This window comes from Rhamphochromis sp. 'chilingali', assembly GCF_963969265.1.
Source record: "Rhamphochromis sp. 'chilingali' genome assembly, chromosome: 17".
NCBI classification, from domain to species: Eukaryota; Metazoa; Chordata; class Actinopteri; order Cichliformes; family Cichlidae; genus Rhamphochromis; species Rhamphochromis sp. 'chilingali'.
Genome location: NC_137944.1, coordinates 31,176,472 through 31,204,036, shown reverse-complemented (window position 1 = coordinate 31,204,036; position 27,565 = coordinate 31,176,472). Strand labels below are relative to the sequence as shown.

Sequence of the window (27,565 nt, the reverse complement as noted above, 5' to 3'; positions counted from 1 at the left end):
GTCAGAAAAGTCATCCAGAATTAAACTAAAATCAAACATGCAGAACTAACTGCTGTAGCAAAGCAGCATTAAAACTGAATAATGTTAATACACGCTCAGACCCAACACTGAGGAAAATAAACACATAATTCCTACAGATGTCGTTTTTCTTCTTCAGGACCATCTTTACTTATTATTGCATAAAAGAGACCTACAGTGTAAAATTATACTTAAAAAATTTAAATTGTTTTTTTATGTTTTTTTCAGTGTTTTTATTTATGTAGTTTTATTTTTATGTGTTTATGTTATTGTTATGGTCTAATTATTGTTAATATTATTATAATTGTTGTTGTTGTTAATTAATTATTTTATTTTTTCATTTTTATTCTGTTCTTAATGTTAAGCACTTTGGTCAGGACTTGCTGTTGCAAAGCACTTTATAAAGTTAGTTTGGCTAAAAAGTATTTTTTCTCACAGAAAATAGTAATTCTCTTTTTTTCCTGTGACATAAAAGTAAAAATTTGGTTCCTTTGTGTTGTATGTTTCAGTCACAAATTGTAAATGGACTGATTCTTATATAGCACTTTTCTCCTCTCCCAGAGTACTCAAAGCGCTCTATACAACAAGCCACATTCACCCAATCACACCCATTCTCACAAGCACTTTATCTGTACTTAGTGCTTTTCTAACTAGAGTCACACACATTCACACTCCGATGGATGCATCAGAGAGCAACTTGGGGTTAGTATCTTGCCCAAGGATACTTGGCATGCAGACCAGAAGAGCCTGGGATCGAACCACCAACCTTCCGATCAGTAGGTGACCTGCTCTACCTCCTGAGCTACAGCCACCCCGTGCCCCAGGGCGGTTGTGTCAGGACAGTTGTGTCCTGGCTGGAATAAAAAATGTCCATTACAGTAGAAATGTTTTCTCAGGAGTTCAGTGATGCAGAATCCTCATCAAGTGAAGTTAGTCCAAGTGTTCAAAGTGTCTCCTGTTCAAAGAAAGATTCAGCTTTCATTAATGAGGAGTGAATGAAAAATTCTTCATGCATCAGCAAATGCAGTCAGTGTGAAAAATTCAGGGTTTCTTTAAATGCATTCAGTGCAACACAAAGATGACTGTATGTGGTACATGTGATGTGTTCAGAGACGTCACTTACCTTTGTTCCAGATTTCACTCTTTGTCAGAATTACTCTAAAGAAAAAAAACATTCAGGTCAAAAGCTCATCATGATAGAAGAGCTGTCACACACACTGGGCCACGACCATCTCCACACAAACTTTCCTCGTCTATCATGTCACTAGTGATACAGTTTAACTAGTTACTTGTTCCTCAGTAAAAATCTGTTAGATGGCCTCGTTATTCATCATATATGAGGTTTTAGTGGAAGCGACTGGTTCTTACCCAGATAAGAAAGAGCATAAAAATGTCTAGTTTGTTATATCTAGATCTTTGCGAGTGGTTGCCATGTTCAGCATGTATGTTGCTCCCTCTGAGGATGTTGTTTTGTTTAGATAAGAGCATTTAAAATCCAAAAACAATCGACTGTAGGAGAAGAAACGTGTGATATGATGGTGATGGAATCTACAGCTGGTGAGTCAGACCAGCTGAACAGTTCAGAAATGTTTTTAATAATTCAGAATGCATCAAAGTATAAAAATCCATCAGTAAAAACGTGCAGTACCACACAAAGATTAAGACTGTGTGTCATAGAGAGCCTGTACGTACTTGTCATCAGCTCAGTTTTGATGGTTATGTCTGAAGAAGGTTTTGAATCTGAGGAGGAAAAATACAAAATGATTATGTTCAACTAAAAAAATAATATGATCTGTTGATGTTGATGATAGTGTTTAATACAAACAGCATGAACACAAACGCAGACACGAGGAGAAAGTTTTCTCAGTTGCAAGAGTGTTTATGGTTCCGTTTCTGTCACTTGAATATTTAACTTTTTAAAATATGTGAGCACTGTTTCATTTTGTAGGTCAGTGCTTATAAAACATATTTATGTGAGCACTACAGAAATCTCAGTTAGTGAACATGGAGAAAAGTTTATTGGGCAACATCCAGGAAGAAGAAGAAGAATGAGGATGTGTGGTGGTGAAAAATGACAGAGAGCAGAATAAATGAAGATCCTGAGGAGTTCAGGGAAACGTTGAAGCTAAGAGACGGATGAGCATTTGTGGCCAAACAGATTAAAGTAACAGGACGTGCAGTGATTCACAGATTTAGTTTGTTACTGTAAAATATTACTGAACATACTGAACAGAGACAGGGCCGTCTATGTTTCCAAGGTACTTGTTTTTAGTACTGCTTTAATTGCTTTGTTCTGTTTAGTGCTGTGTAACTATAAACTATTATAACTGACTATATGAACACATGGTTTGAATATCTAACCTTCTACTTTCATATTTAGAAAAAGTAAAAAATAAAGCCACTACATTACAATTTTTATGAGGATACAAAAAAATCCTCCAATCCAAGCACAGACACACCTGAAGGGCTCCTTTCAGGATCATCTTCAGGTGAAGTCTTCATGTCTACAAAAATCAGACCAGACAGACAAAATCAAAACATAAAAACTTCAGCAACCGGCTGAGCTGCTCTGTGGTGATGCTGTTGTTAATTTCCAACATCTGCCTTGTTTCCATGCATTTAATTTTAGTCTCTAATTCACATTCAGTGAAACAGATTTTAATGTGAACAGGTTTCAGCTCAAAATGTCTACATGGGAATTTTACTTACAAGGTTTAGAAGGTTTAGCTGTAAATAAAAGAAAGAATCACATGTCAGTGATCATAGCTGTAAATACAGGAACACTGATCCCTACACCACTAACTCAAACTGGTTTACAAAGCTCTCTATGTTACTTTACCTTTTACTTTATTTACTAATGGCTCCTTCTCACTGTGATAATACTGTTACAGTCTCATCACTCTGGGGCTTTAAACATCATTGCTGTACCAGGACCTGAAGCTTGTTTTAATGTGCAACCTGGAAAAACACTAAAAATACTGAAATCATCACTTTGGTTCACTCACCAGTTTTCTTTTTGTAAATAATGAATCCGATTAGTGCAACAACAGCAAGAACAAGAGCAGCAGTGACAATGGGTACGCTGATGGGGACGGCAGTGGGGCTGGAGCTGGGGCCGATCGTGATGTTGGGCACTTCTGTTGAGGCTAAAAACAAACAAAGGAAAAAACAAAGAAGAAGAACAGTAAACAACTGATTTATTTATTTTAAATATCGTTTTGCAAAAAAAATACACTCAAATTTTTGTTCAATGATTAACAAAAAATGTTGAATGAAAATAAAGAGAAAGACAAAACTGAAATTTGTGTCCTTAGTGTCTTTAACTTCTTTGACTTATACTAATACTAAACTAATATTATATTAAATCCAAACATTTAAAGTGTCAGTGTTACAACTGCAAACCATGATTGATTAGTTTATTATATATAAAAATTATTTGTGTTTGTGGTTTTTTTCTGTTTTAGACTATTTATATATCATGAGTTCATACAGGAGGTCCATTGTGGGCTATAAAATGAGTAAAATTAGATTTTGAAAATAAAGTCAATATTTTATGACACCCATCAGCTCAAACACAAAACAATACAAACAACACCTCTTCATCATTTCTGATAATTTTCTTACCTTCATTTGTCCTGATGGCTGTTTTATCCAGTGTGGTGGTGACGTTTTCATTTATACCAGAGAACTGAAACACACAGTCGTACCTCCTCCAGTCTTCAGCTGGAACAGATCTCAGATCCAGGTTAACACTCATCTGGAAGGTCCCATCATTGTTGGTGAGGATCTCTCCTATCTCCACACCCTCATGAGTCTCCTCTCCATCTTTCCTCCAGATCATCTCGGCTCTGTCAGGATAGAAACCTGTAGCGTGGCAGCTGATGGCAGAGGAGGAAGACTTCTGGAGGAGAGACACTGAGGGAAGAACTGGAGAGTAAAGCGACACACAGGTCACTGTTTCTGTATTAACAGCATGCTAACACATATTAATGTACATATAGTACCATCTGAAGGATATTACAGAGTCAAATAAAGACTCTGTAATATAAAAATAAAGAAATAAGAAAAATATTTGAAGGGAGGGGGAAACACATTGTAAAAGGATGAAGGGATGGTTTTGAAATTTAACGAATAAATTACATTTCGATTATTGTTTAAAAAAAACACACGAGATTAGCAGACAGAGAGGAAGAGAGAAAATACACTGAACTTAACTGTGTTGGTCATAAAATAGTTGTATTACTTAATAAAAATGAGGTAAATTATCACACTAAGTCTGGTCATGTGATACCTGTTCTCATTAAAGAGCTCCTCCCATAGTTCAGATACTTCTTCAGCCACTCAGGACAAATCTGAGTGTAATAGTTCTTCACACTGGTTATAAAAGCGTTGTTACTGTCCCACTTGTGTTTGGTCACCACAGCCTGTCGTTTTGGAGCGACCCACGTCTCTGTCTGCAGGTCGAATATTATGAAGTCTTCTCCATCATAACCAAACTGCTCATATCCGTCCACCTCATTCGTCACATCGTCCCATTCGCAGCCGTACATCCGCTGGACAATGTGAACACCTGAAAGAAGAACAGAGACGAAGACGACAGTGAACCAGAGTGAGATCCAACATATAAACACAGAGACACAAGTCAACAGAGACTAAAACACCTGACCTGATTCAACACAGCTTCCACAGAAGGAGGGTTTCAGGACAGAGAAGCCTGTTCAGCAGCGAGTTGCTACAACTGGTTACAATAAACATAATAATAAATATCCTTAAAGACAAGTTATGTAAGATGTGAGCTCAGTACAAATACTGTTTTCAAAATTTTAATGAAAGAGAAAAACGTCATTTGACTTCACAATTCTTCATTTCTTCTTACTCTTTCGGTCACTCTCTTTTTCTTTTTTTCTTTTTTTTTTTTTTGGCCAGGCCCCGCCAGGTAGCCACCGGGTGCGAGCTGGTACATACCTGAGTGCCCAGCCCCAGACACCAAGAACCACCAATGCACCGACCCCTGAGGGCATCAATCACCGGCAGGGAGTGTGGTGAGGGGAGATAGGCCTTGGAGGGCCTGGGAGTTCCCAGAGAGGTGGAGTCTAAGACCCGACCTGACATATAGACACAGACAAACAGGCACACACAGACACAAACATGCATTCCCACTAGGGCTGCCACGATTAGTCGACTAGTCACGATTACGTCGACTATTAAAATCGTCGACGACTAATTTTAATAGTCGACGCGTCGTTCGAAGCTTTGTAAGATCACAAAAGACGCAGGAATAAGTAGTAGGATTTAAGAGTGTAATAACGGACTGAAACAGAAGATGGCAGCACTGCATGTACAAGGATGCCAGCTGCCGTTAAACCCCGAAGAAGAAGAAGAAGAAGAAGAAGCTGTGTCCCAGAATTCATAGCGCGGCCCCGCTCAGTTTCCAACAATGGCGGCAGCTAGTTAGTTTTAATGTTACTCTTATTATTCTTTCTGGGTCACAAAATAAACGTTTAACATATTTTCAGGCGAGAATGTAGCTGTGGAAACCTCAAATATCTGCTCAGTTTATCAAGACACCACATATTTTCAAAAGCGCTCCGACGTTTTTGGAGACGTCTGTTACCCACTAGCTCGATAGCTAGCTGGGGTTATAGGCTCACTAGAGCCCGTGAGAACACCGGACTCCTGGCAAATCGTTTTCAAACCCACCGCCATCTTTCGCTACTCAGGTTAAAAATGATATATAAGTCACTTAGATAACTTAAAAATTTTATTGTTTGGCTTTTAAGTGTTTTAATTGTTCCTGAGTAAATCGGTTTGGCTGAGATTAAAGTTTTTACACAGCTGAATAAACGTCAAGCAGACAGCTGATTATCAGAAGTGTGAGATGCTGGAGAATTTACTCCGGTGCCCTGTTATATTTTAGATAGCAAGGAGTTTATTAAACTTCACCGAAACAATCTGCAAACTTCATTAAAATTTAACAAACTATCATCTTGTCTTTATTTTTAGTTAGCACATACCTTAAACACTTAAAGCTGTAAGCTAATGATAGTTATATAAGAGCAGATGCTGCTGGTGCAATAAGCTGTAGTTTTACGTCCAATGGATGATGATCTGATTAGTCGACTAATCGCAAAAATAATCGGTGACTAGTCGACTATCAAAATAATCGTTTGTGGCAGCCCTAATTCCCACCCTCATGCACACATATACAAACACTCAGCACTCACCCACGGTCACTCTCTTTAAGGGTCGCCACAGCAGATCCTCCTTCTCTACATCCATGAACTTCCTCCAAGGTCTTTCTCTTCTCAGCTCCACATTCAACATCCAAACCATCTCAGTCTTGCCACTTGGTCACTCCCAATAAAATCATCCTCAGCTCTGTTACCTCCAACTCGGTGCCTTCATCTCCACACCATGCATCGCAGCAGGTCTCAATACCCTCTTGTAAACCTTCCCTTTCAGTCTTGCTTCTGTCTTTATGCAACAGATCACACCCTGCACTTCTGTTGTGCTCTGCCTGCTACTTTGGATGGTTGACCCAGGCATTTAAATTAATAATCATCACTGTTTCTGCTTCTTGCATCCTCTCTGTAACACTGTTCTCCCTGTCATTCACACATTTACTCTGTGTTGCTTCTACTGATTTTCATTTCTCTTCTCACCAGTGTATAACCCCATCCCTTCCACCTGCTCCCTGCTCTCACTAGAGATCACAATACCTTCTGGAAACATCAAATGGAGACTTCAGTCTGACCTCATCTGTTAACCTGTCCATCCCATCCATCTACAGCTGTGGCCAAACGTTTAGAGAATGAGAAGTGTTGTTTGCTTATTTACAAAGTTTGCTGTTTCAGTGATAGTTGTATATCATATTATATCACTTCAAACAGAGGTGATCCAGTAATGCTGCACTAATGAATTAGACTAACTATTCACTTTAGCTAAAGTTATTAAGTTAGCTAAAGAGTTGTGATGCTGTGTAAGACATAAATAAAGCTCAAACACAAAGGTTTGGACACTGTTTTGCATGTTTCCCTACTGTAGGGGTCTCTGCAAGCATACAGAGGGGGTACTCTGAGAGGGTCCAAGATGACAACTTTGGAATTCTACTAGAAACATATTTGTTGTCAAATCTGAATCCAGGGCAAACTACGCTAAATTAGCGTTTTTAGCTAACAGCTACAATAAGCATAAAAGTTACCTTACGGCTATCATTTGTTAACATGACGCTTGTTCTTATACATGTAATACATTTATTACCAACCTGAGAGTTTATCCGCTGGTCATTCGACATGACGAATGGCTTCTGAAGTCTTAATTCAGCTCAAGATGCTGTAGATTCCCGTCAGTAGCACTTTCGGTCCGCTAGTAAAACGTAGTTCTATTAATCTGCGCTTGAACCGGAACCGGATGTAAGTTCCAAAAAACTGAATTTTGGAACTGAAATTGAATTGTAGAACTGAAACTGAATGGTGAGAAGTGAAACTGAAATTATTCGAGAGCTGAATTTTTAAAGGATAAAATGCAGTTTCAAAGCAAATCAATTCATTTTCAAAATATAAAATTAAATTTCAATTTAGTGATGATCATTTTCAAACCATAAATTCAATTTCAAATTAGACTAATTCAAATTCAGTTTTCAAAAGCATTTATTCAAGTTACAATTCAGATTCAATCTGAGCAATTCAAATTCAAATTGAACTTATTCAAATTCAGTTTCTGATGGCACAGATTTCTGCCCATATGTATCCCTCGTCTTGTTCGTCAGATCATTTCAAGTCACCAAGTATTCTCGGTTTAGTTAACCTTCCTAGTTGAAGTTTTGTTTTTTGTAGCCAAGTTTGTTATGTCAGCAAATAAAGATGCCACTTTTGAGTTAACTATTCGGTCTCGGAGTCATGCACACTCTTGGGTCCAGCCACTGGCAGCCACACAGCTCATCGTGACAGTGTTGCTCCTTCTTGCAAGAATAAAAAAAATGCTTTTTCAGTGGAATGATCGGCATCTCCCGTGTCTGGAGATATATCTATCTATAGATATAATTTTTTAAAATCTCTCTCTCTCTCACTCACACACACACACACACACACACACACACACACACACACACACACACACACACACACACACACACAACCTCAAAAAACTAATCAGTAGAACTTTATTTAGAAAACCTTTAAAGTTTACAATTTGCATAAAAATAGGTCACTTGATACATTAATGTTCATTATCCCTGCACCATACACAATCTGTAATAACAAAAGAAAAGTAGTTAAAAGAAAAAATTCCTCATAATTTATAAAACCAGCATGGAAAATTATTTCAATAACAATAACAAGTTACTTTTGTAATTTTTAAGTGAAGAACAGGAAATAAAATTCAAAAACTTATTTATGTGCCATCACAAAGATTCAAGCAGCAATATAGGTTAGAGAGCCATACATCCTATACACCAGCATTCTATATGTAAAACTGAAGTCTACTTCATTTTAATTATTTTATGATGTTATCTGACATAAAAGGATCTCTTTACAAACCACGTTTATTATTCAGTAGAATAAGACAGGAGTATGTCTGTCTTGATACCTAACAAGAAGCTACTTGTATTTTAATAGCTTTTATTATTTTCCAGCATTGTTGTCCATCATCTTCTGCTTTTCACTGCTCTCCTGTCAAATCAGAAAACAACAGATAAAAAACACGGAGCCTTTTAGCTTCCTACAGTGCAGCTGGTCAGCATATATATACTGCTTTATCACATACTGAAATTTTCAAAAGGCTTCAGTCTCAAATATTATGAGACTTACATGTATGAATATGATTTTTTTCTGAAAGAAGAGTTTGGAAGATTTTGATGCACGCTTAATCATCCAATTAATTACAACTTTCTCACATTTATTGGGTATGCTGTATTTACTGTGCATGATGCTGTACTCACTTTCTTAGGGTCTGGATCTTCAGCTGATGAAGATGAAGTCTCAGAAGCTTAAAAGTGTGAAAATGAAAATTATATTAGACAAAACTTCATGAGACAAAGTAAACAAAGAAAAACTCATTTTAAAGTGTGAAATACTTACAGTTGGCACGTTTAAACCCTGAAATACAAGAGACAGTATTATTTATTTATGTTGTTTACCAAACAATGTTGTCATCTTCAGCCAGTGGCATAAAACTTATTAATGATCATATAATATATGAAATATTTGCATTTATGAACTTTGGTATATCTGTAAAATGTGATTTACAAGAATACTTAAACAAAAGCACACATTACATATAAAAATAAAATGAGCTTTATTGTGTAAAAGACATTTTTGTTCCTGACCATTAGTACGTCTTTTCCAGAAGAAGATTCCAAGACCAACTATCAGAAGAAGCAGCATCACAACAACAACTCCAATAATTGTTCCAGTTGAATCTGAAGAACCTGAAACCAAAACAGGATATTCTGTTGAATCACTGTATGGTCAGATTATGTTAAAACAACTGAAGTCCTTTTAGCATTTGAATAAAGATGAGAGAAATAAGATCAGCAAATAAAATGAACAATGAAATTTGCTTAAAGTTATTTTTCCAGAAACACTAGTGTGTTAAAACATAGTCTTTTTTGTCTGATACCTGTGTGCCCATTTTGCCTTTATAGATGCTTGCACATGTATGATCACCACCCTGAGCATTTAACTGAGTTCCTGGACAGTATGAGGTGCAACCTGGTGGCATAAGATAGACTGAAGCACGATGCCCCAAAGGTGATCAAATGAATTTAGGACAGTATGGTTGCCAATAAGTGGTATCAATTCCTTCATCTTGCAGGAACTGCCTGCATACCCTCTGCACATGAGGCCAGGCATTGAACCCAGGACCCACTGCACAACACTGCATGTTGTAACTCTGGCAGAGATCATCCTGTTCCTTCTTGTACAAAGGAGCAGATAAAAGTCCTGTTCATGGGTTAATGACCATCTATAGCCCTGTCCAACTCTCCTAGAGTAACTGCCTGTCTCTTTGAATCTCCTCCATGATCTTGTTACTGTGCTGGGAGATAAAGCAAACCTTTTGGCAATGGCACGTACTAGTGTGCCATCCTGGATGAGTTGGGCTACTTGCACAACCTCTGTAGGGTCCAGGTATCACCTCATGTTAACAGTAGTCACACTGATCATAGCCAAATGCAAACTTAGTGGAAAAACAGTCAGAAAAGATGGGGAGAAAAATATCAGTGGCCTCCACCTGTAAATCTGGGGTTGTCTCATTGTTGCAATTAGTGTCCCATTTGTTAAATTCATTACAACCAAAGCAGATGAAACTAATCAACAACCCTACATGAAAGAGAGGGTCTTTTTGGACAAAGTCCCAACATAATTGTTCAGGTATTTATATAGTTCATGTGTAAAAAATACATCATCCCAACACAGCTCTGGGATAGGATGAGCTTTAAAGAACACTTTTAAAATACTACTACTACTACTAATAATAAAATAAACTTATATATTAAAACAAAAAAACGCAGGAGCAGAAATTAGAAAACCATATTTGTCACTACAACAACAAGCACAAAGAAACCAACACGACTAAATGATCAATTGAAATTCTTCAAAACCAAAGAAAAAATGTCATGGAAAGAAAAATGTGTATATGTACTGTTTTTCTCTTATAGCTTGCTGAATAGAAACACAGGCCAGACCAAGATTGAGTATTAATCAAGTATAAAATAAAGTTTAGTTTAAGTAAAACTTTCAAACAAAACTTTGGGATAGGATGGGTTGAAAATTAAAATAAAACACAAGAAAGATAATAGAATTAACTGTTTCTTACCTCCATCACTTCTGATGCTAGGTTTCCCCCAGTTGGTTTTGATTGCATTTTTGTCCAGTTTTGTGACGATGTCCTCATTCAGACCTGAGAGCTGAAACACACAGTCGTACCTCTTCCAGTCTTCAGATGTGACTGATGAAAAATCCAGATCAACACTCATCTGGAAGGTCCCATCATTGTTGGTGAGGATCTCTCCTTTCTCCACACCCTCATGAAGCTCCACTCCATCTTTCCTCCAAACCAATTCAGCTCTGTTAGGATGGAAACCTGTAGCATGGCAGCTGACCGGAGAAGAGGGAGTCTTCTGGAGGAGAGACACTGATGGAAGAACTGGAAAGAGGGAAAATGTGTAATTTATTATTATTTACTGTGCCTAGGTTGTTTTGTTGTTGTTGTTGTTTTTTTTTTTGGGGGGGGGGGGAGAAGAGAAGCATCTCTCCATGGGGAAATGGGTGTATCATTGATAATTACTAATGTTAACTACAGTAAGGAACTAATAAAAAATTATTAAAATTGTTGCATTCATGCATTTAGCATAAAAGTTTAAGTGGTTACCTGTTCTCTGTAGAGAGCTTCTTCCATAGCTCACATACTTCTTTAGCCACTCAGGACAAAGCTGGTTGTGATAATTGTTCCAGTAGTCATTCAAAACTGTGTTTTTGTCCCACTTGTGTTTAGTGATGACACCCTGTTGTTTTGGAGCGATCCACGTCAGAGTCTTTAGATCAAACGATATAAAGTCTTCTCCATCATAACCATGCTGATGAAATCCACTATTAACAACATTAGTCTCGTCATCCCACTCACAGCCGTACATCCACTGGACAATGTGAACACCTAAGAGAAAGCAGAGACAAACTGCAGTGAACAATAGTAAGGATCCAACAGTGTCATATAAACAGAAAAATGCTAATTATAGCCCAGAAAAAGCTTAGCTTAAGTGGTTGAGTGGGCTGTTCACTAGTTATTCAATCCCCAACATTTCAAGCCTTGATCAGCTGAGCATTTTTTTCTCCACTGTAAGCCCTGACCATTTACCATTTAACAGAGCACTCTACTGTAGGCAAAACAACTTCCTGTTAGTTCCAGGAACAGACAAACACACTAAGATGGAGTCCTGAGCAGCAGACACAGATCCTGCATTTAATTTTCCTTCCTCTGAAACTCTGTAGCCATTATCAGTCATGAAAAAATACTTGCTGTGAAAAACTACACACCAGACTGTCCCGGGGTTTTCTAGAAGCTTCAACTCTAGGATTAATGTGCAGCTGCTCAGCTAGGAGTCCTGTTCAGCAATGAGTTAGAACTTGTCACAATAAACCAGAGACCAGCGGGACCAATACAGATGCTCTGAGTCTTCATCTAATCTGTAGGTCTATAGGATTTATATAGAGCTTAAACATATTATAATTTATATATTTATTCTTTGTAATATTGACTTATTGTTTCAAGACAAGGCTTCTGTGTGTTTATTATGGCATAAACACACTGTAGTCCAGTGACATTAATCTAATGTGAAGTTATATAACTATTTAAAGCTGAAGCTACTGATTCATGTCATTACTGATTATGTAACAAACACTCACTGAGTAATTAGTTATTTGAGATGTGTAAATATTAAATCTCTCTCAGCTGTGTTTCCCTCCTGTTTCCCATTCATAGATGACTTCCTCCGTGTATTTAAGCCCCGTGTTTCTTTGTGTCAGTTTTGCATTGTATCCTCAGATTGTGCCTGAGTGTTTGTGTTCTCAGTATCCATTGTTCAGTTCATGTTTTGTTTTCTACCAGCAATAAAGCTGAGGTTTTTGAGTTGTATTCAGTCTCTGAGTCCTGCATTTGAGGGTCATTACTGATTATGTAACAAACACTCACTGAGTAATTAGTTATTTGAGATGTGTAAATATTAAAAAAGGGAATAAAATGTCCCTTGGCCTCCTAAAAGCATGGTTTCTTTTTAGTGTTGACTGGTTTTGTGAAGGATGAACAAACTATGACCAGTACATTTACTATACCAAACAAATTCAGGGCTTTTGATGAGCTTTCTAAAAACTAAATAATTAAAACCAAATTATTGTCACGGTTCTGGGTCGATGACTCAGTGTTTTGACTTTTGTTTTCTTAGGATGGTTGTATTTTGAGTCTCTGGTTTCCTGTTCTGTTTCTGTGTCCTTCCCTGTGTTCCACGTCTCAGTGTCCAGTCTGCACCCTGATGTGTGTTATGCTTCACGTTTTATTTTAATAGCCCTGTCCTGTCTGCAGTGTGTCTAGTTTTACTTTTGCCTCATCTTGTTTTGCCCGATTAGTTTGAGCTGTGTTTTCACCTGTTCCCTATATCCTTGTTTTCCGTCCTGTTCATTTTAGTTCTCAGTCTTTCCCTGCTTGTTTTTGGGTTCACACCCTAATTCCGTGCTGTGTGTTTTGTCTGCCACCCTGCCTGTTTAGTTTATGGTATTTTCAGTTTTCAGTGGTATTTAGCAATAAAGCTGCTTCCAGTCTACTTTTCGTCTCTGAGAGTCTGAACTTTGGGTCAACATTTATCATTATCATTGTTATCATTTTGACCCAGCATTTTCAGTTTCTTATATTCCTTTGTATTATGGTTTGTATTTTGATGCTTTTGTTATGCTTTGTTGTTTATTAGTATAATTCTATGTTCCAGTTTATTCTGGTTTAAGGGTTTGTTCTTAGGTTTTGTGTCATGTGCCCTCATATTTAGAGTAGGTTTAGTTCTGTCTCAAGTCTGCATCTTTGTGAATTGTTTCCTGTTTTATTTTGAAGGGTTGTGTCTTATGTCAGTGTTTGTAGCTTTGGTCCCCCTGTCTCGTTAGTCTTAATCTCTCTCAGCTGTGTTTCCCTCCTGTTTCCCATTCATAGATGACTTCCTCAGTGTATTTAAGCCCCGTGTTTCTTTGTGTCAGTTTTGCATTGTATCCTCAAATTGTGCCTGAGTGTTTGTGTTCTCAGTATCCATTGTTCAGTTCATGTTTTGACTCAGAGTCCTGCATTTGGATCCTCATCTCCGCCTGCCCGCACAGAGAGCCCTGACAATCTTGCCTGCACACAGCCCGCCCACACAATTATCTTAAAATTATGTTTGCTAATCAAATTTTAAAACACACCAAACTAGCAGTAGGTATAAAACTACTGAACAGTGCAGTAATGTCTAAAGAATGGATCTGGTGGATTTTTTCTTCTGGATACACATAACAGTAAATATTTTTGGATTTTGGACTGTTGGTCAGACAAAACAAAACTGAAGAAACCATTTTGATCTGTTCTTTATATTTACATTGTTTATTTTTTTATTTTTTTGCTTGCATGTAGTGTGACACTCAAATGCTGGCCTTAAACATCTACTGTCTCACTTTATTTTTTACCTGAATATTCGTCGTGGCGTGACATGCGTGTAGTGACCTGTTACCTGGTAAACTGGGTGGGCGTGCTTGGGGAAAAGAAAGATTTCACTCAGAGATAACCGGGGCTTAAATTTGACCATAATGTTGTGTAAAATAGTGCCGATCGCAGCTCGTGCACATCTGTTCTGCAGCTGATTGCAAAGCTCAGTCATCTAATTACAGCATCCAGCTGTTTCTTTGCTAACAGGCTGGGTGGGACGATCTGTACGTCCAGGAGGAAGAATCAAACTAAGGGGGGGGAAGCATCGGTGCTCAGCTCGTTGGTCTGACTCAAACTCTCTCTGCTCCTCTCAGTCCTCGTTTATAAAGAGCTCCCAGCATCACAGCTAACAGCTGGATGAGGGTGATCATAAAGAGACAAGAAACTAACAATTTTATGAGAGTGATTTAAAAATTTATGTTAAGGGTTATTTTTTATACTAGTCTTAAAAATGCCACCTAAATAATCTGAATACTTTCAGCCAGTTTATGGGAAAATTAAGCATTTTAAGACCTTCATTTCATTGATGATAATTTCAGCCTGCAGGAACTGTTAAAGTGAATGTGTCTGTTAATAAAAACTTAATCAAATGTGGGACTAAAAAACATTCAACATATATTGAAACTGAGATTTACGTTCATTTCAAAATGAGAGAAAATGAGTGAAATGAAGAGAAATGTGATTTTCCTGTCAGATTGTCTGTTGGTTTGTGTTTCCTACTGTTGGTCTTTGTGCTTCTTGCCATGACTGTTTTATTGTTATGAGTCATTAGATATTTATAAAATGTATTTAATTTGCTGAAATCCGGGTTTAGACTGAAACAATCATTTGCGCCATGATTTTGACTCTGGGCCACTTTGGTGTTTTTTAGCGTTGTGACCAGATCAAGTTTTTCCTCTAAAAACATCGAAACATTCACACTGATGATATTATTGGATGTGCAGCACAGAGATCTGTGAGTGCCGCTGATGCTGTGGTGAGAGCAGACAGTCTACAGATGAGGATGATATGAGGCCTTTTTTTATAACGTCGCTGCTCTCAAAGCCACGAGAAACGCCTCAGTGCATCATCAGATATTTTCTTTATGTCAACATGTAGAGTTACGAGCCACACAGGCTAAAAACTGCCACTTTTCCAACCCCTCTGGTAAAGAAATGATGTAAAAATCGCTGTTTAATAAATCAGGACGCCCTAAAAATCAACGAAAACCACACCAGGACTCCTCCTTATGAGCGGTGAAAAAAAACGACGGATTTTTTCGGTCATTGAACGCCCCTTTGTAAGTCATGTGGAAGCGCAACATTTCAGCGTGGAGGAAAACAGCGTTTCAGACCCGAACAAAAGCAGAACGGTCTTTGTGAAACAAACAGTCCAAAAAGTTGATGCTGTTCATCTGGACGTCGTGTTTTCAGCGGGAGAAACGTTTCACCGCTCATCTGAATGACTTCTTCAGCCTCAGCTGACTGCAGGTTTCCCCAACATTGAAACAGGACATCTGCATAATGCCTGATGCTAACACCGCCGACTAACAACGGGCCGCGAGGTCAGTGTCTGATTATAAACACGCAAACTGTCACGATCATTGATCAGTGGCCCTGAGTAACACGTACAGAGAGTTGAGGAACGGCCTCACAGCCCATTGTTAGTCAGTGCTGCTGGTGATCAAATAGGCAAACTTAAGCGATCACTTTACCGGACTGAGGGATGAGTTGGTGTCTGCGCTCCTTCTTCTTTGATTGGAGTTTAACTACAGTGGATGAGAAACATGAGGAGGCCCCGCATAGTTTAAGAAAACGCCTCACAGCTGTCACTGAGCGCCGGGTAAAGCAGCTCAGTGACCGAGCAAGAGCGCTGTTTTTTCCGCAGCTCTTAAATGTTGCGCACACCCGTGATGTCTAATGCAGCGTTCAAAGACCCCGCCAAAAATGTTGTTTTTTCGCTGCTCACATGAAGGCTTTCAAACACCACCCGCTGGCGCTAAATACGGTGTCCTGGCGGGGTTTTCTCCAACCTTTACTGCGTCCTGATTTATTAAATGGCGATTTTTACATCATTTCTTAACCAGACGAATTGGAAAAGTGGCGAATGTTGGCCTAGACGATACCACGGGGCTGTGGTCATGTAATTATGTCTGTACTGTGGATGATTTTGGAGATGAGCGTCAGTATTTTTTAATTCAGTTCGTCTCATTTATTTTGTACGAGGGAAAGTTGATTAAAGTTTTTTTACTTGAGGATTTAGTCGCTGTGAGTTTTTTGGGTTAAAGTGAGGAAACATGTCGAGTTAAAGAGGACGTGAAACAGCACATTTTACAGCTTTGACACAAAATTAAGAGCGTTGTGATTTATTCTGGGAGAAACGTTGGATTCAAAGTGATTCTTGTTTATAGTCATTTTCCAGCTCGCTGTCATGTGGTCGTGACATCACTCATTACGTCACCAGGTCGGCTGGTTGGGCAGCGCTCCCAGGAGAGGTGAGCTCATCAGAAACTATAAAATGGTGGAAGAGGTGAACTCATCAAAAACTATAAAATGGCGGAAGAGATGAGCTCATCAAAAACTATAAAATGGCGGAAGAGGTGAGCACATCAGAAACTATAAAATGGCGGAAAAGGTGAGCTCATCAGAAACTATAAAATGGCGGAAGAGGTGAGCTCATCAGAAACTATAAAATGGCGGAAAAGGTGAGCTCGTCAGAAACTATAAAATGGCGGAAGAGGTGAGCTCATCAGAAACTATAAAATGGCGGAAAAGGTGAGCTCGTCAGAAACTATAAAATGGCGGAAGAGATGAGCTCATCAAAAACTATAAAATGGCGGAAGAGATGAGCTCATCAAAAACTATAAAATGGCGGAAGAGATGAGCTCATCAGAAACTACAAAATGGCGGAAGAGGTGAGCTCATCAAAAACTATAAAATGGCGGAAGAGATGAGCTCGTCAGAAACTATAAAATGGCGGAAAAGGTGAGCTCGTCAGAAACTATAAAATGGCGGAAGAGGTGAGCTCATCAAAAACTATAAAATGGCGGAAGAGGTGAGCTCATCAAAAACTATAAAATGGCGGAAGAGGTGAGCTCATCAAAAACTATAAAATGGCGGAAAAGGTGAGCTCGTCAGAAACTATAAAATGGCGGAAGAGATGAGCTCATCAGAAACTATAAAATGGCGGAAAAGGTGAGCTCGTCAGAAACTATAAAATGGCGGAAGAGGTGAGCTCATCAGAAACTATAAAATGGCGGAAAAGGTGAGCTCGTCAGAAACTATAAAATGGCGGAAGAGGTGAGCTCATCAAAAACTATAAAATGGCGGAAGAGGTGAGCTCATCAAAAATTATAAAATGGCGGAAGAGGTGAGCTCATCAAAAACTATAAAATGGCGGAAGAGGCGAGCTCATCAAAAACTATAAAATGGCGGAAGATGAAGCCGACAGCTGTTTTGATGCCCCGCCCACACACCTTACAGCTCACGCTTTGGAGCCAGTGAGGAGGAGAGAGAGAGTGACCACAGGAAACAGCTGAGAGGATCAACAGGTGGAGCGAGCAGGTGAGGAGAGGGCGAGCGACACCACCTGACGCGCGGACGCTGCAGGGAGACGGCGAGCGAGTCGAGCTGCTGTCAGGAAGCTGCTGTGGATCCAGCAGGTGCTGACGGTCTGACATCTGAACGTCACAAAGTCGTCTCTAACCTGTCGTCTCCTTTTCTTTCTGAAGTCTGAAGGTTAGAAAACGAGCAGCTGCACCACCACGACTCAGAGGTGAACTACACCGACTCAACCTGACAAAGATCATTTACTGATCGACTGTTAGCGTCCAGTTTGTTTCTGCTCTTATCGTAGCTGCAGAACAACGATGATGCTGGACTCAGTTATGCTGGACTCAAAGCCTTTGATACACGGAGCATCGTTTCATCTTTCAATCTTTAAACTAATTTAGTTTCAGTAATTATTTCTCTACATCAGTCAAAACTCTACACAAACAGTAACAGCTGTAATAAACTGATGGCTGCTACATCCACAGATTTAACCTGCATGGAGGAAGAAGACGAGGCGGCTCCGCCTCTCTGCACCTCTTCCTGTTAGTGTTTTATCAGACGAGTAAAATCAGGTGATGTAAAAGGATCTCCGTCACTGGCAGAGAGTTAATCGCAGCACAGCTGACGACACCGCTCTGATTTAGACAAATGAAGGTCAAGTCTGAGCTGCTGCAGTGAACAGTTTCTCCAAAGCTTCCAGATTTGACCTGAATATTAATAAACGTGAACTCATCACAGACGCTCCAAATCTGACCTTTGTAATATCTCCATGAAACAACAGCTTCCATATTTAAGGATGTGAATCACTGAGGATGAAAAGAATGAATCTAAGTCTGATCCCTCCTACAAAAAGAGTTAAAAACAAATTCAGCTCTCTCACTGAGAGGAAGAGTTTTGACTAAAGCAGGAATCTCTGGTGTCCCTGAGGCAGCGCTGGCTCGACGCCTCCATAATAAACCATCAAAGACGCTGACAGGCTGCTCTTCAGCTTCATGTGGACGAACAGGAGACGTCACATTAGAAAAACAGCTCGTATGAACTCGATGTAAACGGTGGGCTGAATGTTTCAGATTTCCACACTTTAAACGGCACATTTAAGATAAACTGGCTCAAACAGCTGATCAGAAGCCCCGCCTCCATCCTGAGCGCTACACCTGTTCGTTTCCTCTCCGAGTCGCAGCACCGAGTTTTCCTCGTGTGTAACTTTGTGGATAAAATCCCCGCGAACACGTCGGCCTCTCATCGCCGGGCTTCCTCGTCACAGACTCTCGTCTACAAACACAGTTTGAGCCTCACACTTATTTTATGTGGAACAACAAGGATGTTTGTCCAAGAGGAAATCTGTTTTTCTGGATATTGGTTTGATAATATGATGATGTTGGTAAATCAGCTGTTCCACACAGACGCTGAGCTGCTCTCTGTGAAGAACTCCAGTTAAACATCATCTGCGGCTCCAGGAGATGATGTCACAGCGTATTTAAATATCAGCAACAGTTCAGACTCAACATCTGTCCTGTTCTCTCTGTGACACACTCCCACTGGGAAAACAGGTTTTTCTGGTGGCTCTAAAAATAAAAACAAATCTATTGGATCTTTATTCCAGAGAAACACGAGCACGTCACCAGATGCAGTTTGTGTTTGGAGCCGTTTGGTGGATGAAACCTGCAGCGACCTGATAAGCATCTGATTACCAACAAAGTTCAAGAAGTTTCTTTAAACTCGTTCATAGACTTGATGTGAAAACGAGCTCGAAGCTGGACTGAAAGCAGACGCTGATGTGAGCTGGAGTTTCTGGAAGAGTCGCCCAGAAGCTGTCGCACGTTTTGCTTTTTGCACTTTTGTTCAGAACTTTTGGTCGAATCTGTGAAGCTTCTGTTGCAGAAAATCTTCTAAAGGTTTTGATTTATTTTGGAAAGATGTTTTATTTGCTCTGAAAACTGAGCGCGAACAAACTAACAGCACCAGCAGAGATATAATGGACCTCGTTGTTTTATGGGCAAAGTTTCACGTCCATCACAGCGAGTACACTGGGATCACAGCGAGTACACTGGGATCACAGCGAGGATACTGGGAGACGTCCCTCCTTTCTTGTGTTTGCTGTGAGTTCAGGCCGAACGTTCGATCAGTTAAAGACTCGAAGGATCCTGAAGCTGTTCAAACTCTGCTGTTTGTGACAGATAAACAGATTCAACAGAATCTGTTTGATTGTTTCTTTCTCGGCGTTTCTTCATTTAAATAAATGTTTTTAGACGTTTAATAACTGACATCAAACATGTTTGTTTCCCTGTTTTGTGTTTATTCATTTTCAAAAATAATTTTGTTTTGCACTAAAAACAAGAAGCTGCTGTGGATCAGCTGCTCGGGGTCGTCCTGTGTGACCGCCTGTTATCAGCTGCTTCGCTGTGAGAGGGGCGTGTCGGAGGAGCGACCAATCGGCAGCGGGCGCTCCGACGTCAGCTGACGACAGCTTAACGTCGGCGTCTGAAAGCGGACAGAGCGACGTTTGAAACGTGAATCAAACCGCACGGTTTAAGACGAGCCGCTGATTTTAAGCTGAGCTCCACGTCCACGGCTGCTGCTCCACTGATGACCGTTCAAACCGCGCCTGCTGCTGATTGGCTGATAAGACGTGAGGTCACAGCCAGGAATATATTCAGAGTCAGGAAGCAGACTTTGTTTCACTGACGTCGTCTTCGGCTCGTTGGTGACGAGAGTTTAGACTCGGGTTACGTCACAGCTGATGACGAGCGCGTCTGTGCTCGCTCTGCTCAAGTGAGCCACACAGACAGGTGTCAGGCTCCGCCCCCTCTTATGTCCCCCCGTCTCTCTATCCCTGTCGCACATGTCTGCGATCACTTCCTGTTGGAAGTTTCTAGAAATACACTAAGAGTGTAAGTGGAGCCTTTGACGCCATGTTTGTTCACATTCACGCTCTCTCCTCTTTAACAGGAAGCTCCACAGACTCGACTCCCGGCGGCGCTCCGTCCTCGTGGCCCTCGAGCCGCTGTGGTTCTGCTCGTGTTATAATAACAGTAAGCGGGAAACCGTTATTGTTCGGCACAAATAAAAGACATGAATGGGTTTCGCTCTCGCTGCGCGTGCCGCGTCCTATGTGAGAGAGCTTAAACGCCACAGAGCATCATCAGCTATTTTTTCCACATGAACATGGAGAGTTACATCTAGGCCAAATTTCACCGCTTTTCCAGCCAGTCTGGTTAAGAAATTGTGTAAAAATCAGTTTATTAGATCAGGATGCTGTAAAAGTCTGTGAAAAGCCCGTCAGAGGTTTTTTTTATAACAGTGATGTTTTTTTAAACACCTCTTTATGAGATGTTTACAAAAAAGGAAAAAAAAGATGGCTTTCTTCGGTCACTGATGGCCGCTTTGTAGGTCACTCGGTTGTGCAACGTTTACGAGCAGCGGAAAAAAGCGTTCTTGGCCTGAGCTCGCTGTTCTCAGCGCTCTGTGAGAGCTGAGAGTGTTTGCAGGGCCCCCCGGTGGTTTATCCTTTACTTAATTCAAACTCCAATCAAAGAAGAAGTGCAGACACCAAATCATCTCAGATTCACTTTGATCCAAAGTGACTGCCTTAAGTTCACTTTCTTTTATCTTTCTTTGGCACAATCTTTACTTGAATACAAATCCCAGTATGCATTTCTGATGATTTTTCAACCTAATACATCAAACAAAAGACAGAATTTTCTTTCTGAAACAAGTGGGGACCTGTGAAAAGTTGATTCTGTTCATCTGGACTAGGGCTGGGCGATATGACCCAAAATTCATATCTCGATATTTTTTAGCTGGATGGCGATATAAGATATATATCTCGATATATATTTTTTTAAAGCCATAAAGTAAGAACAAAAAGAGAGTTCTTAGTCAAAGCTGTGTCCCAGATGTCACACAGGCACTTTTATTAACATAGAGCAGATGTACATAAAATTTACTCAAAAATAAATTATGAGCATTTATTAAATAATAATGCTCCATAAATAAAAGAAAACAATGTTGTTTTTGTGCATAACAAAAAGCTCACAAATGTGCAGTCAAAATGTAAACTAAAAGACGAGCACTATAACAAGGACAGATTTCACAGCTGCTCTGTTCCCAACTTGTACTGCGTGACTGACAACCTGGAGTTTGAAATCCGCTTCGCAACCACGTCTCTTAACAGGTGCCATTTATGGTCCTTATACACAGTAGGGTAATATTACGCTGAAGCACAGTACGTATCACTCCGCGAGGCTCAGCCGTAATGCTCCGACAATCCATCAAGCGGTGCAGCTCCGTAGCTTACCAAAGTCGTACTAAAACATTTTTTGACAGATTGCTGAGCGCCGTGTTCCACATAAAATCGGTTCGCGGCCATCAAGCACAACCAGAATTCATACATAAGGCGCGCTGTCAACTTTTGAGAAAATGAAAGGATTTTAGTCCGTGCAGCACCTCTGGGCTGCATGGCGTTAGCGTGGTTAGCTCGTTAGCGTGGTTAGCTAGCTAACACGTTGACGCCGTCCAGCCCCACGCACGGGGCGATGCGCAGTAACTCGTTAACGGAGATTTGCCGTGTCCATCTTGTCGCTTCCTGCAGGTGAAGCGATGGGGGAGGAGGGGGAGTTGTGTTCAGTGAAGGAGAGGCGAGGCCGAGTAACGTTGCGTAAAGACGAAAGTGGACGAAAGAGAGGCAAACCTGCGGCTCCGCAAGTATAATTATAACGTAACATAGACTATATCGATATAAAGGATATTGTCACATCTTATATCTCGTATAAAAATATATCGATATTTTTTTAAAAACTCGATATATCGCCCAGCTCTAATCTGGACATAGTGTTTTCAGTGGGAGTGTCTTCTGTGACTTCTTCAGTCTCAGCTGACTGCAGGTTTCTTCAGTCTTATAAACAGTACATTTGCATAATGACTGAGTAACAATGGGCTGTGATCAGTTTCATGATCATAAATCTGTCATGATGATTGACCAATGACATGAGTACCATTCGGAGAGTTGGGGAACGGCCTCACAGCCCATTGTTAGTCAGTGGTGCTGGTGTCAATAGATAAAATAGACAAACTTATGTGATCACAATGCTCAAAGTGAAATTCAGTCTCCTCTCCTTCTTTGATTGGAGTTTAAACCACCGGGAGGCCCTGAAAACACTCTCAGCTGTCACAGAGCTCAGTGAACGGCCAAGAACGAGTTTTTTCTGTCATTCATAAACGTTGCGCAGCCTCAAGTGGAGTTCAATGACTGAAAAAAAAAATCAGTGGTTTTTATTCGCCGCTCGTAAGGACGTTTTCTGTCGGGGTTTTCGCTGAGTTTTACAGCGACCTGATTTAAAAACGCCGCCTTAAATAATCAACCTTCAGCCACTTTATGGGAAATTTAAGACATTTTAATGCTTTAATTTCCCCATTATATTTTCAGGCTGTTGTCTATTAGTAAAAAATTTAATAAATCTGGGACCAAAAATATTCAACATAAACTGAAAGTCAAAGTTAATGTCATTTAAAAATTAGACAAAAATCAGTGTGAAATAAAAAAAAAAAAAATCTGATTTTCATGTCAGATCTCAGCTTGTATCGTCTGTCTGTTAGTTTGTGTTTCTTATTTTTGGTTTAATTCTCACTAAACTCTTGTGCTATTAGGCCCCCTGAATGTCTGCTTAATTTCACAATATTTGATGCATTTAGTAAAATATATTTAGTTATTAATGAGGATGTTTGCTGGTTTACAAAATCATCTCAGAAAACAGTGAATTTCCTCATAAATAACTTAAATATACGTGACAGTGATCTTCAGCACATTAAAGTGTTACTCTCACATAAATGTCCATTAAGATGATTCATAAAGAGGGTATGTTCACTGAGCCGTCTCTACTTTCACTTTTTTCCATTTTTATATTAAATATAACATCAGTATGTGTTTAATGGAATCTGAAAATATTATCTGAGGCAAATGTAAAAACTGTGACGTTGCAGCACATTTACCATCTACTCTGGATGATAAATTATGTGTCTGACATATTTCCTTTTTTATAATTTATTACAACGTGATTATTTGTGAGGGACGTCTGAACTGAGATGAGCAACTTCCTGTGAGCTACAGGAACAGACAAACACACTAAGATGGATCCTGAGCAGCAGACTCAGATCCTGATCCTGGGTTTAAGTTTCCATCCTCTGAAACTCTGCAGCCTCCTATCGTTCTAACAGAATCGTCTAACTGTGAGAAACTACACACCAGACTGTCCTCAGATCTTTCTAGAAGCTTCCACTGAAGGAGAGTTTCAGTCCAGGATTGTTTTTATTAAAAGTCAAATATTAGTTCACAATAATTGTAAAACAAATAAATCTCTGATTATTTAGATCCTGCAGGAGATTATTTTCTGATTAATCAGTTCATTGAGAGATTGTAGCAAAAACAACCGTCAAAGTTTCAGAGACAAAAATCCTAAATATAAACAGAAAACTTCAAATATAATTAATTTTTACGTTATTATTTTAATATTTTGATCAACTAATCAGTTAACTGACAGTTTATATCAGTTCATACAAACAAGATTATTAAGGCTGTTTGAATTAAATTAAAGCTTCACAGACTGTAGTTCTACATTCATTATGAATTATTATGTTAATAATTTTAATCTGTAATCTGAATGAAACATTTAATGTGTGCAAACCTGTTTACTACTGTAAACAAAACACACTGAAAACATTAACAGCAAATATCAGTAAAAATGAAACATAAACAAACCTCCAGTTTGGTTCAAGCGCTGCTTTACAATCTCAATGTTGGCTTTGTACACCTGCTGGGAACCCACACAGTTTCCAGTCTCTCTCTCCCAGTACTGCTGATCTGTGTTTTTGGCAAGCCAGTCCTGTTTGGGCACTGGTTTCCCGTTCTCACAGTAATACATCTGAACATCATCAACCAGTCCAACAATCACAAACTCTGGGAAGTTTGGGACTTGAGAGGACGCAGTGTAGAAATACTTCAGCGAGTGGGTCACTGTAAGAAACAGTTAATGTTGTGAGATCTCAGGAACACAGACTTATAAATCACATTATTTCTAAAATAACACAACAAGAAAAACTACAGCACATTAAAGACATCCTGTAATAATCCTGCTGTCCCTTCAATAAACACAAAATAGATTTATAAACAGATATTCAGTGTTTGTCATTTTTCTGATCCTCTTTTCTTCAAAACTGTAATTTTGTGTTTTGCAACAGATTCTAGTTTGAACCTGATTTACACAGAAAGCTTTAAAGTTTTAAAACTGGTGTTTTTATCCTTCAGTTTAGTTTAATTCAGTTTTCATGATTAATGGTTTGAACTCTTTATAACTTTAATTTAACTATATTTTTTTATTTTCAGTGTTAAAGAAAGTACACATTATTTTTAATCTGTTTTGCTTTTGTTAGCCGCTGTATGAACCGTAAAGTTTCTTCTTTCCTTTTTCTGAATCAAGCAGCAGGACTTCTAAAGTGAGTTGTTTTCTTTTTTGTTTCCGTTTTTTATATTATAAATTATATGATTTGATTTCATTGTTTTGATGTGACTGTCCAGACTTTTTTTTTCATAATTTCTGTAATGGGTTTCCCATGCTTCTTCTTTGTTTATATTATTTTCACAGACTTTAGTCAATTAATGCACATTCAAAATTGTTACAGAAACTTTCCAATATGTTTGATCAATAATATTATCAATAAAAAACGAATGTTAAGTAAATATTGTTGAGGGAATATTATCTTAAGCATTTTTGATTTTATCTTTCACTCTATAATCAGGTTTGCAGGAGAGTTTTCATTTACATGGATTTGTTTATTACTGACCAACGCACACAGTAGTTTAAAACGCTTCTCATTAGCGCCCCCTGGTGGAGGCGCGAGTGTGTTGCAAAACCTTTCAGGGATTTCTCACCTGCAGCTTCTTATTGATCATTCAGCAGTCAAACCAACATTAAATCTTGCTGGTAACTCCACGATATTATAAAGCAATAAAGACTTAATTTGTAACTCAATTTAGTTCATCTGAATTCTATTTAATTTTATTTATATGACGCCAAATCACAACAAAAGTCACATCACTGAGCTGTTACTGAATCAATAACATCAGAAAAACAGTGAACTTAATTCGTTACATCATGTGTGCGCATGTTCTTCAAACAGAAAGTATTCACATGCATAACGCTGGGAAATAATACTGAATACAGTCTAAAGCAGCAGTCTTTTACCTTTTAATGAATTCCATCAAATGACATGTGGCTCTACATACACAGCGTATACTGAACAAATAATTAAATAATTAAACTCTTAAATTTTAACAGATACTTTGTGTTAAATAGCCTACACTTTAATAATCAACTGTTGTGTGAAAATGTTTTAATTCCTCATGAAAATTAAAATGGTTCTCCGTTTTTAAAGAACAGTGTTGATTACTGTCACCAGATTATCAACGAGCCTCCTCACTCATCTTTTATTTGTTGGACTGTTTGGAAACACAGCAGAGTCACAACCTTTAAAAATGCGTCATGAACGATTTGAAGACGGAAATCATCAAATAGTTTGGACAGAAATCGCCTTGTTTTAATATTTGCCTTATTTATTTATTTATTTATATTAGCTAAACGTAATTCTTAATCTAAACTTTAATGTTCAGTATTAGGGATGGAACAGAGAAACAGACGATTTAATTAAATGTATAAAATGATCGATTGTTTCTTAACATTGAAATTATCTACAAGGATCTATAAAAACTAAATGTTTAGCGTACATGAAGTCTCTGGGGAACAAACAATCTGTCCATATGTATTTCAAATTACATAAATCTGACATATAAAAAACACAAAAACATTCAAATCAAACTGACCTGCCGCTGCTCCCTGCATTCCCAGGAGAAGAAAGAAGATGAAAGCCTTCATTGTGACCATAAACATCCAAACCTTTAACAGACTTTGTGTGTTCGCTTGTCTAGAAAAGGCGGCTCTGCGCTTCCAGCTTAAGTATCAAAGCTAAAATAGGAGAAAACGACGAGAACCAGGAGGTACGTCACCACTGGGCTCCATCTGAGCCAATAAGAATTTACTCTGACAGTAAACGTCACTTAAATCTGGGGTAAACGCACCCTTTAGGGTTATCAACGAAAGTGAAAGTAAAATATCTTCATATGAACCATGAATGATAAAGAGAAGGGTTAAAGTTAGTTTCATCTGGTCATTATTATTTTTGATGTTATGACAGGCGTAGTTTGTGTTATGCTGGGTAGACATTGTATAATCTATTATTATTATTATTATTATTATTATTATTATTATTATTATTATTATTATTATTGTTGTTGTTGTTGTTGTTATTATAAATCTGGGTTCACTGTTTAGCTATTTGGTACATACTGCCCCTGGAGTCTGTGAGGTTACGGTGTCTTTAAAGGTAAAGAATGACTGATGAAGAGTACATATCAAATATGATTTCACCGAGTTGTGGTGTGGGGCTCCCTCCAGTGGATAAAACAGTATAACAGTCAGCTTGTCTTCTTTTTTTAACAATTTTTTTTTTTTAACATATCACCATTAAATAATGTTTACTTCACAAGTTACTTATAAACGTGTTTGTTTCCTGACATTAGTTTTGTTTTGGGCAACAAATATTAATTTCAGTGAGCCCCCCTCCCCCCTCCTCATTTCATGATTTGGGTTGGTCCAGGTGTGCGTTCCTAGCTGACGTTAGGGGATGTTAAGAGTCAAGTCTGGATTTCAAAAAACAAACAGAGACAGATGGCAATTAAACTCACAGCACAGTCCAAA

At 38.8% G+C, this 27,565-nt stretch overlaps 1 protein-coding gene across 1 annotated transcript; it reads right to left on the bottom strand.

The window, feature by feature from the left end:
* Positions 1-637: 637 nt before the first annotated feature.
* Positions 638-26,880, bottom strand: LOC308384970 (class I histocompatibility antigen, F10 alpha chain-like). The gene is made up of 10 exons (XM_080863670.1): positions 26,632-26,880; positions 24,514-24,768; positions 4,310-4,588; positions 3,643-3,945; positions 3,024-3,164; positions 2,728-2,745; positions 2,478-2,522; positions 1,711-1,758; positions 1,142-1,176; positions 638-973 (listed from the first exon to the last, which is right to left on the bottom strand). Exons 1-9 carry the CDS (start codon positions 26,696-26,698, stop codon positions 1,172-1,174), a joined length of 1,161 nt encoding a protein of 386 aa, XP_080719796.1. The 5' UTR covers positions 26,699-26,880; the 3' UTR covers positions 638-973; positions 1,142-1,171.
* Between the last annotated feature and the right edge of the window lie 685 nt (positions 26,881-27,565).

Bases quoted from the DNA above. Each gene is read 5' to 3' on its own strand.
- LOC308384970 (XM_080863670.1), bottom strand. From the start codon at position 26,698: ATGTTTATGGTCACAATGAAGGCTTTCATCTTCTTTCTTCTCCTGGGA. The intron at 3,946-4,309 runs GTATCACATGAC...TTTACTCTCCAG, and splicing joins GAGCTCTTTAATGAGAACAG to TTCTTCCCTCAGTGTCTCTC. The intron at 1,759-2,477 runs GTGTGTCTGTGC...TTTCCTCCTCAG, and splicing joins TCCTGAAAGGAGCCCTTCAG to ATTCAAAACCTTCTTCAGAC.